Source organism: Diachasmimorpha longicaudata, chromosome 16 (assembly GCF_034640455.1).
Source record: "Diachasmimorpha longicaudata isolate KC_UGA_2023 chromosome 16, iyDiaLong2, whole genome shotgun sequence".
NCBI lineage: Eukaryota > Metazoa > Arthropoda > Insecta > Hymenoptera > Braconidae > Diachasmimorpha > Diachasmimorpha longicaudata.
Genome location: NC_087240.1, coordinates 2,863,149 through 2,874,460, shown reverse-complemented (window position 1 = coordinate 2,874,460; position 11,312 = coordinate 2,863,149). Strand labels below are relative to the sequence as shown.

The 11,312-nt window shown below is 38.9% G+C and overlaps 1 protein-coding gene across 3 annotated transcripts in view; it reads left to right on the top strand.

Annotated features, from left to right (window-relative positions):
• The first annotated feature begins 3,682 nt into the window (after positions 1-3,682).
• LOC135169985 (neprilysin-like) overlaps positions 3,683-11,312 on the top strand; it is a 37,519-nt gene continuing 29,889 nt past the window's right edge. Inside the window, exons 1-3 of one of the 3 annotated variants that reach the window (XM_064135464.1) lie at positions 3,683-3,920; positions 4,532-5,116; positions 8,747-8,966. In XM_064135464.1, coding sequence (XP_063991534.1) covers positions 4,913-5,116; positions 8,747-8,966 — 424 coding nt within the window. In that variant the 5' untranslated portion in view covers positions 3,683-3,920; positions 4,532-4,912. The other 2 variants (XM_064135465.1, XM_064135466.1) reach the window with 2 other exon arrangements.

The following is an 11,312-nucleotide window of genomic DNA, read 5'->3' as shown; positions in this document are numbered from 1 at the left end:
GATGAATTAAAAAATTATCTACTCGATTGAAAAATTAACGTGAATGTTCCTTCATTTAAATAAATTAATTTCACGAAGAGAAATAATATCGAATTAGTGAACAAACAAGTTCATAAATACAAAAAACAATATCGTGAATAAAAGATGAAGAGATTAAAGTTCTAATGTAGATATTATAGAGGAGTAGGGATCGAGAGTTTGAGATCACGTATTTAAATATTAAATATATATGAATTATTATAGTAAAAAGTGATGAGATGGATTTAATCGACCTTATTAAATTTAATTCAATGAGTTGACGATATTTTCCACAAGATTTTTCATATTATTGTGATTAAATTAATTCAACATTTGATATTTTTCGTCGAAAGTATTAAATTTACACAATTAATCCTGTGTTTCAGGTTGTGGTAATCGTAATAAGGTTGATTAAGTCGAAACTATAAGACCAAAAAGAGTACTACATGATCTAGATCATAATTAATCCCCCAATAATCACCATTTCGCGAAAAAAAAAAACTGAGTGAAATGGGGAGTTGAAAAAATACAACTGATAAAAGATAAAAAATTGCATGTACCTGGCGCGGTTGTTCTTCACCCCCTCCCTGTGTTTTTCTGTAATAAATTATATTCCCTCCTGGATCCATTTACCCCAAAAAAGAAAGAGTAAAATATATATTATAAAGTAATGAGAGAATTTAATTACAGAAGTGCGTTAGATTTAACAAAATACGTCGGCTCTGTCGCGGCTATGAGAAATAATATTTATAACAGAATGGAATATAATATGATATTAAACAATAAGAAAAAATCTATAATGAAAGAGTGAAATATAAACAAAATCCTTATTTGGAATATTGACTACTTGAATCACCTTCTTCTGAATGTTCGAAAAATTTATCAGATTCATTTGGCTTTTGACAGCCAACGAATTGCGATATCGATCTAGGGGAAGAGGTGCCCAGTGGCACTGAGACCCCTTTTCCCCTACCTCCAATTTACATAATTGCATCGACGTTACAGCAACCACTATCCAACGAAAATTTTACCTCATTTCGGCTCCTCCTGTACCAGGTTACCCACACATTGAGGAAAATGTGAGCAAGGAAGTTGCCACCAAAGTTCACCTCAACTACCATCGACCAAGACTCCATAATCGAATGTTCAATGTGATAGCTACTAACTTCACCGATTTCCTAACGATTTTCGGGAGCACAATTCGCCCGTTCCCTTTCACCAGTGAAATAGTGGAGTTTACGGACTGATAAAAAAGGACCCCAATACACCAAGAGAAATTCCATAAAAATCCTGATCCCTGATCTCTGTTCAGAAAAAGTTCACCAGGATTTCTGGTAAAATTTCGATTAAAAATTATTAGATGATTTTAGTTTGAAAATAAATTTGAGTGGTTTTTTTCAGCTGTGGGGAGGGGTTTCCAATATGCAATATTAAATTATGATAATTTGCATGCACTCATTGGGAGCCCTTGGAGTTTTGTCATTGGTCCTCTTGTCCTCATGAATATTCATAGGTCGAGGAAGCAAAATGTCGGGAAAAATTTTACGATCTTAGTGGCCCGTGCCAGAAGACATATTCAGAGTGGAATCACGTAACCAGCATAAACTGATGGATATACCTTCACCGGGGATGAAGTGCCAGACGTATAAAAATTCCTATTTCGTTTTTGGTGCTCAGTAGATGGTCGTGTGCGCCGATTTTTCCCATATTCCCAAAGACAATAAAACATTTTTTAAACGAAGAAAAAAATTTTTAAAAATTACGTTTCCATTCCGTAATCGATCATTCAAAATTACAGAACAGTAACGCATTTTTCCAGTGAACGTTCTGGACATTTTCCGAAAATTTCCCAAAAAAACCCCAATTTCCAGGATTTCCCCAGAAAAAAAAACTTACGTCAACTGAATTCCGATAATTTCTGCACTAGAAAAGTCATAAATTCACTTCGACTTCACTTCTCCCCAAAAATCGACCCGGAAAAAATCTTATCCCCCAGTAAAATCACTGCTATCACCCCCGAAGGAGTCAACACCCCCAGCAACCAAAGCAATTCACCAAAGTAATATTCGACCTACATTCCGCCGAAATAAAACATTTTCATAGATGGGGCATATCGTATGACCGAAATCGATATAATTGCCTCCACTGTATTAACCCCTCCCCCCTTTCTCACCCCATTTCGCTGTTTTCGTTGAAAATGCTGAGGCTATTGCCAATTGATTAATGCGATCTGGCTCGCAAAGTCCCTTCCATGGCATTTAAAATTTTAACCCCTTTCTCGTTGAATGCAACTGGCCCCTTTCCCTCACGACATTTTGGCAGGGAAACGAGACATTTAGTCGCGCCGACGGGGTTTCATCATCCCCCAATCTATATATATTTTTTTTTTTTATGCAGTGCCAATTAATCCGGCGATTTCAATCAGCCCAATTCACCGTTTCGTGCTCGATTTTTTTAACGACCGTCAGCTAAAAAAAAGCAATTGGTAATTAAATGAAATTCCAATACCATCTCCATTATCGGAATTTCATTCACGGTGACGTATACCAACTGCAGATGTTTCGGAATAAAATTGAATGAATTCGTATTATTTTGTACTTTATTGCTTTAATACCCATTCAGATGCTAATATTTTCTACTGTTCCAGGGTAATACGAGAATTTCCGTGAAAACAGTGAATGAACGAATTGGAAATATTGGAACACCATTGGAATATTTACATTCAGGAAATTCCTCTCTCATTTCATCGGAAAATATAACAATAGAGGGATTCGCTATGCGCCCCTATTCTCTTAAATTCAATCGTCTCATTGTTTTTATTCTATTTTGATACACCAGCGATGCCGTATATGTCCGCCATATTTTTCGTAGTCGTGCATGTACTAGTATGGGTGACTGCGCCTTATGACAATAAAAAGTATAAAAAAATAAATGCGGAAGATTTTTTTTAACGAACGCCGGAATTTAAGGATCAGCGACGCGATAGGGGTGAACTGGCTCATATGAACGGAACGGAAGGTTATAGACGCATTCACCGAGCTGTAAGGGATGGAATATCATGCGAAGGGGTATATAAACGTTGTGGAGGGTCGTAAGGGCCCTGTGAATATCGCGAAGGGGTCGTTAAGGTCGTAAGAGTCATGGAAATACCATATGAACATCGCATAAATTTTCTGTCGTCACCAGAAGAATCAGATGAGGCCATCAAGTGCCGTAAGGGTCGTGTAAACCTCACGTCAGTATAATAAGGGCGGTGTAAAGTCCTGGAACGTGTCTACAGGGATAATAACAAATTAATAGGAGAAATATCCTTTGGATCATTCTGATAAATCCTGTGATTCGTCGACAGGGGAGAAATGGATTTCACACCCCTTTACCTTTTTTTATTCTCCAATGTCTGTTTGGGAGTGGTGAGCACCCTTTTATCAATGAGGAGAGAAGGATTGGGGGGTGGAAAAAGGGAAAGGGCTGGTACCGAAAGAAATTTACACTCGTCATAAACAAAAAGATGTATCGCAGCTTTTCAAGCTCTTGTGCCAGTGGATGCGTTTTGAAATGTCGAGGACTTGCGCGCACGACGTGCACAGGGGGATGATGGGGAGGGGGTGAGTTATCGCGGGGCAGAGGGTGGGAGACTAAAAAGGCGCCACGGTGGTTGAGTCCACAACGGCTATCAGTCCGCGTGTTACCCTTCTGGTAGACGTTGAGAGAGAGAGGTCCTTTTGACTTTTCGAACCGGTAGTTTTTTGGGGTTTTATTTTAGTTCATTTACTTTATGTTTTTTTTACAGTCTCATTTCACCTATGTTCAAGGGTCAGTGATACTTCACTAGGAGTGAATTCTTTGTGGAGATTTTTTTTTTTTCATTTTCTTTTCAGTGGAATTTTTTTTTTTAGAGGAAGGTACACTTTAATATCCCACTTTCGGGGGTTGAAATTTCCCTCATTTGATATTCTCTCTGGTAAAAGTTTCGCAGCGAATTTTTCGTACCGAGATATGAGTTGTTTACATTCACGGTGGCATCAACTGACTGCGAGTCATAAATTTAATATCTCGAGGAGACAATTTTTTTCGGTTAATTTTGGTTCTCAGGGTGTCAATGTGCGAAGGGATGAATCGGGATGATTTTAATGAATTGCTGGAGTGTCAGAGGGCACTCATAAATATCAAATTCGGTGTGAGAGTATGTTGGAGACCTCGGGCTGTCGAATTTCAAAACTGTAAACTCTTCGGGTATTTACAATATTCATTATTACCCGGAAAATATCGGGAGGTTATTAACTGAAATTGACTGACGTCAGGGGGTGGAATTTGCACTAATGAACAAATGTCGAGTCAATAGCTTATTTGTGACAGGGAGCAATTTCCGTAGTACTTCCAATATTCCAATATTGTATTAAACATTAATCGAGCGAATGTGACCATCAAAAATTGACACACGTTCAATTAATCGCGAATGATGAATCAATATTAGTCCTTTAAATTAATAAACCGGATGAATAAATATTTGCAGATTGACGGGCGTTGAGATGTGAGAGTCAAGGGGCCCCGAGGGGTTTCTCAAGCAATAAACAATAAAAATAAAATAAGAACTGGCGACGAACGGTGGTAAAAAACCGCTGGTGGCCGTAGTGCAACGGCAAATGTGGCTCTGTGCACGGTGAGCCAGGGTAACAGGGGCCGCGGGGCCCGTGGTGGGCCTAGTCTGGGCCGCACACGGGGCCAGGCGAGTGTGCGGCTACCCCTGAGTCCGCGCACCCTGTGCGCACCAGGCCAAGTGGCGGGGCCTCAGGCACCTGCTGGTGGGCCTGGTACTGGTGGAACGGGTGGAGGCCATGGGCATCAAGGGACACCGGTTCACTCCCAAAATCTCGATGATGCCGCTGACGAGCCAATGGTGCACGTCGAGAGGCCACAGCAGGATGGCACGTGGATATGCTGTGTACCTTGTTACTGGCTCAGACGGAGCAAAGCTGTTCACAAAGCACTTCTCACGTTTGCTATGCTCCTTGTCACGAGCTTACTCGTAACAAGTCCCGTCCTGTTTCTTATCACAACTCTGCCGGATGGAGATCAGCCGAGGGACTGCGCAGTCCTTGTGAGTAGAAAAATATTACAATTGCGATGAACAGAGAAAAAATAATGAGAATTTTTGTGGTTTAATTCCGGTAAAAATTACTGTGCTGGATTACGATTATGGGGTAAACTGCGGGTGTGAGGAAAATTACTATGTTCTGGTGGAAAATTTTTTTATGGGCCTAGGAACACTTCTGGGAGTTGTAAAAATTCAAAGTCTGATGGAACATTTCTTGTGATGAAGTCCAACGTTGGGATCGACTACGTTCGGGGCTCGTCGTTAATTAATGAGAATGAGTTAACGAAAAATTGGTGTGGGACAGTAAAGAATGAAGGAAGGCCCAATAGAATAAAACGGACCCAGATAGGAATTTTTCAAAAATTTGTATCAATTTTTTAATTATTCTCGGATAAAAAATGATAGACCTTTAAATTTTATGGTGCTGTTTAGTCAATCTAACGAAGCTACAATCATAATTAATTACATAATTAACGGTGAATAACATTCCATTGCACTTCGATTCTAGTCCGGACACAGTAATTTTTCCCAGACTTTTCTCTCCCTGTGAAATGAATGAAATTGAACTCAAGTCATTTAACGCAATTCTCCGTCGATGGATTGTTCTTCAGGTGCTCCAAAATTTGAACATTAATTAACCACTTGTGATTACCCCTCCGCATTGAGTATAATTTGTAGGTTAAATGTCAAAGGGGAGGAGGCCCGCTTCGTAATGATACCTAATGGAATTTATGCTTTGATGTGACGGAGGGTTGATTAAAAAAGACATCTCCAAGCTTTATAATTTCCACCAGTCGTGTTTGTCCAGGTCCTCAGATTCATCCAGTTGGTATTCCCCGGGACTGTCATTTCCCATTCAAAAGTTGTAGCTTTAAATTATCTCTCGGGTTCTGCTCTTATTCCGCTGATTTCACTGGGAAATCAATTCGGTATGTTGAGCGTATACTGTCGCTATGATTTAGACTCATCAAATTTAGCACATCCACACTAGTTCAGGAGATCAAACGATGATCCTTGAGTCAAGAAAAAAATTGGTAATTTCTATTGAATATTTCTCTTTAGACTTTAGTAGACTGTACTGGGAGTCGAAAAAACGATAGCAAAAATATTCTAAAAATACTGAATATTTAATAATAAAATAAAAACAGTAACATAGCATTCTCTTTCAGTTAAAGGTCGTGGGATGTTAACTGGGTTAACACCGCGTGTATGAACCACTCACGGAATTCAAGCGAGTTGAAAGGATCTGAAAATAGTTTCTTTTTTTCCAGAAAGAAGCGTTTCAACCGGATATTTTAAACCCTCACAAACGAAAAATTGTCGATATTTTCCCTTTTTTCATACTCAAAAATTCCAGTTAAATCAAAATTTACCGAGTGCCTTTTACTTCCCTCTCTGCAACAAAATACTTTTTATGAAAAAAAAAAAATGTCGAAAAATACGAGAGCGTGTGTGAGAGGGAAAATAATTCATCGTATATAAATTTTTCGCCTGTGGAATTGAGTTTCGACAGGTGAAAAATTTATTTCCCTCTTGGTCCTTCGGTATTGAGTGCATGTGAATGTCTGGAGCGAGCGAGTGGACAAAAAAGTCCTCCCCCCGTTCAAAAAATGAGGGGAAATAAAAATCATAAAGGAAGGAAAGGAGAAAGAGGACATTTCTGGCATTGGTGGATGACAATTGATTTCTCGTTTGCTGTCGTTTCGTTTTGCTTGTCAATTTTGGGATGCACACGCCAATCGTACAACCCCTGGTGCCATTCCTTCTCTTAAATATTTTCAATTCCGTTTGGAGAGAGAGAGACAGATATTTTTTTTTTAAATTCATTGTAACATTTTTTGAAATATTAGTTTAGTTATTCCAACGAAGAATATGTTACATATTCCACTAATTCCCAAAAATTGTACCTCGACAGGACTAAATGTTTTTTACAGCCGAGAGATTTTGATTTTTATCAAAAAAACTTCTCTTTGTCCCACGAAAAATTTCTGAACGGAGAGAAAAATTCTTGGAACATGACACGGAGAGAAAAATTGTGTAAAAATTACGTGTCACGTATGTAATCTGCCAGTTAATAAAATATTCGGTAAAAATTACGAAACAATCACGCACTTTTTCGGTGAAGTCCCAGGAAAAGTCCAAAATTTACCAGGAAAATTATGGAACGTTCAGTGAAAAAATAAGTTACTGTTCCGTAATTTTTACCGAATATTCTTTTGACTGGCAGATTACAGAACGGGCACGTAATTTATCAAGAATTTTTCCCTTCCCTGATGGCGATTACTTTCCGCTCTTCCCTTTCAGATCGATATTTTCTCCCCAAATTTTCTTTCCATTGGAAAAATCAATCATTTGATGAACATTCATTCTAAATTAATTCCTGAAATTTCTTCTTTTTCCTTTTGATACTACGGTGGGAATGCACCCCCCTCCCCCTTATCCATCACCCATTGTTTTCCCTAAATGATCAATGATTCAGAATCATTCGTTATATTTATTCGAAGTGTCCGGTAATTTCGCAACGCTGAAATAGGAACAGGAAAAACTCGCAACAGTGCGATAAAACATGATAATACATGACACAACATCATTTGCACTTGTTGCACGAGTGTGTGGTTTGCGGGAAAGCGTTTAGACGAAAATATAAAGCGTGTACCACCGGCTGTGGACAACGGTCAACTCACGTGTATGGGTACTATTGAAGCCATAGAGAGGAAGCAAGGTTTCCAGGCGAATGTCAAGCCATTGGCAGTGATCATGTTCCAGGGACATATTCCACATTGTGTGGGATGAAAAATTCCATTTCTAGAACAAAGAAAAATCGTTTCGTTAAAAGCTATTTCTCAAAACATAATTCATAAATAGTTTTTGAAATAATTATGAATAAAAAAAAAATTCTGACAAAATAAAAATAGACATTAATTAGCTGGATAAACAATTAGGAAATTAATTATTTACACGTCGAAAAATTATGGATAAAAATTAGAACTCTAAAGAACAAAACGTGGGACAATGAATTAATTTTTAAATCAACTTTTGTTGGAAAAATTAGACTTGAGAAAGTAATTTTTGCAATAAAAATTATCTTCATCCCTCGTTTCACCCCTTGACGGTCTAATTTTTATTTAAAATTTGTTTCTGTGGACAGTTCTACGGAACAGAAAACTATATTATGAACCCAGTCGAAAATAAAAACTTTCAAGATTCCAAATGCTCTACATTAATTTTTGACTTAGTCTCTTAAATTCAGATGAACGTCAACCCTTAGTTTCCCAAGTGCATCACCATTTTACACCACCATATGCGTCACAATGTCATTTTCCGGTGCCACGATACACAACGATACCAAAATTTCATTACGAAGATGACTCAAGTATGTTGTTATCTCATGCCTCGTCGTCTTACAAACTCGCAAAACTTCAGCCCCTCGAATTGTCATTAACAGTTTCAAGGACATGAATTTATTCCGGCCCTTTATCCAGGGCTGGGCGAGTGGATATTACAACTCCCGTGTCACCGTAAAATTCCCTTCAACCCACAAATTTATGGAGTTTTTCCTCGAGCAAGGGGAGGAATTAGTTTCTACAAGACGAAAGATAAATATTAATATTCGGTGATGTGTAATGTTACCAGGACGAGGCTTGCATAAGGGAACGAGATGGGCTCGAGGGCACATGCGAGACAAAGGCATGTTACGAGGCATCAAAGCGTATGTTGTCATCGATGAATCGGAATGTGGATCCCTGCACTGATTTTTATCAATTTTCCTGCGGCAGTTTTCGTGATAGGGAGCCTCATCAGCCGAGCTCCAGTTTTGGAATGCTTCAGCGTCAAGTCGATCGTCAGATTCGAAGTGAGTATATTAACAAAATATACCAAAATATCTTAGATTTAATCTAGGTCATGACAACGTTATAGGCGGAGAGAAAAATCTGTCAATTTTTATGGTGTCATTTCAATAATAATTACTGTGGTGCCTTAAAATCCCGGCGAAAATTGCAGAATGCTTCTATATCGACTTCGTCAAAATCCCCATAACCCCCATGACCAAGTCCCACGTCGGGAATAATCGGCTACACTCGGCGCTCATCGTTAACCAATCAAAAAGAGTTAACGAATCAATAAAATAAACTGACCTAGACAGGAATTTTTAAAAAATTTCTATCATTTTTTTATTTAACTTCAAATGAAAAATGATAGACCTTTAAATTTTATGGTGCTCATTAGTCAATTTTACGAAGCCCCATATAATTAATTAGAAAATTCCCATTCCATTGCGCCTCGATTTCACCGCCCGCCCCATTAATTTTTCCCAGACTCTTCTCTCCGTGTACCGCATCCAAAAGGTCCACCAAACATCATCAAAATCACATCCAGGCCATAACAAGATCATACAAAGGTCGAAAAAGGGTTGAAGAAGTTTAGGGCGCCAGAAGAAGGTCATCGCCGAGCGCTAGCGAAGTCCTACGAAGCCTGACAAAGGGTCAAGATCACATTACGCCGATAAAACTATCCTAATGCCATACAAAGCCCACATGAAGTACGAAAATTCACCCCTAAAAACTACCCCATAACCCCCCAGAAGAATACATTTCCCTCCTTGACTCATAATATACATCAAACATTTCCCCGGCGAATATTCCCGTGAACGTGATCCCCTCGAACACGAGTTGGAAAATGTGATTGGGATTCAGACACGTTTCAACAATTCGACCAATAGGTAATCGAAATTTCATTGAATTTCTCTGGCTCCGGTGTCATCCAACAACTCGCTTAAGTGCACCAATGTAACAGCAATCATCTCCACCTTCCTGGTGTGCTACCTCATGGGTAACAATGACAACGACTATTTTTGTTAGTACGACAGTTTGTCAAGCCTTCCTGTTCGCCATTCGGGTCCGTTCGTCGGTGATGAGAATGAGGTATTGAAGTTGTTGAGTGAGTGGTGGAGTGAGGGAGGGGGGGAGGGAGGGAGAGAGGCTATACAACAGTATCTGGGCGATAATTTCCAGGCGAGTAAAGCGACACCGGGGGGCTAATCAATTCGCGTTGACGAGGCATTTGGAACGTTATAGCACGGCCACCGCGTGCATCCAAAGACTGGTATGGCATTCTGAGTACGTGGGTAGAGTGGTTTGGTTTAGGTACCGACAAATGGGAGCTCGCCGGGAGGGATGGAGGTAGGGGGGTGGAGGAAGGGAGTGAGAGTGCATCGACTAACCTACTCCCACGCCCACCAGGAAGTGGTGAGGGTATCTTTCAAGGACAAGAGATAGGATTACAGAAGCGGATGGTATTAGTTTTTCCGTGCTGGGGGATGATCGATAGACCCCCATGGGAAATAATATGTTTGCGAGGGGGGTGAACATGTGTTGCATATTCTCTTATCGTGAAAATTCATTTTATAATGTGGGGGAAAGTCGGAGATTTTTTGGTACCATTTTAATGAATGGGAGATACTAATTTTTATGGTGCGAGTGGGTTATTCCATGGGGGATGAAAAATATTGAAACTGGATGAAGAGAGTTATTTAATAACAATTGCGTATTTTTTGGATAAGAGCAAAGGGACACCTGGAGTTTCGTCATTTTTAGGTAAATTTTTGGTGAAAAATTGAGTTATCGACATGAAAATGGTATCAATCACTTTTGTAATTCGTAAACGAAGTCTGGAAGTTCCATCAATTTTACTGAATATTTATGTAGTTCAGAGGGGTTGTATAGGGTCGAGGAAGGTCTTCGTGACTTCTATGGGATCCTCACAAGGATCTGTTGGGCCCATTGGGCCTGCAGGAAGGTCAGCGAGGACTTTATGCCAGAGTTTATTTTGTTGAAGAACAGAAAATGATGAAAAAAAGATTTACAAAATGTAATGAGTGAATTTTTGCAAACGTCAATAACGAAGAGGGATAAAACTATATTGGATTATGAATAGGGATTGCCTCAATAATATTAAAACGATTTAACTATTAACTTTAATTATTTATTATCGCACGCACCAAAGATTTGACACTCTAGACCCATTTGACAAAAAGCCCTTGTTCATTAATTTCTTTCTATTTCTTCTCTGGTTCTATTCATTAAAATTATTCTAAACATTTCGGTACTATTTGGAGAAAAACTATAAAAATTATAACATACTGAGATTGACTGAAAAACAACTATAGACTGATGATTCAATTTTGTCCACAAATATCAAT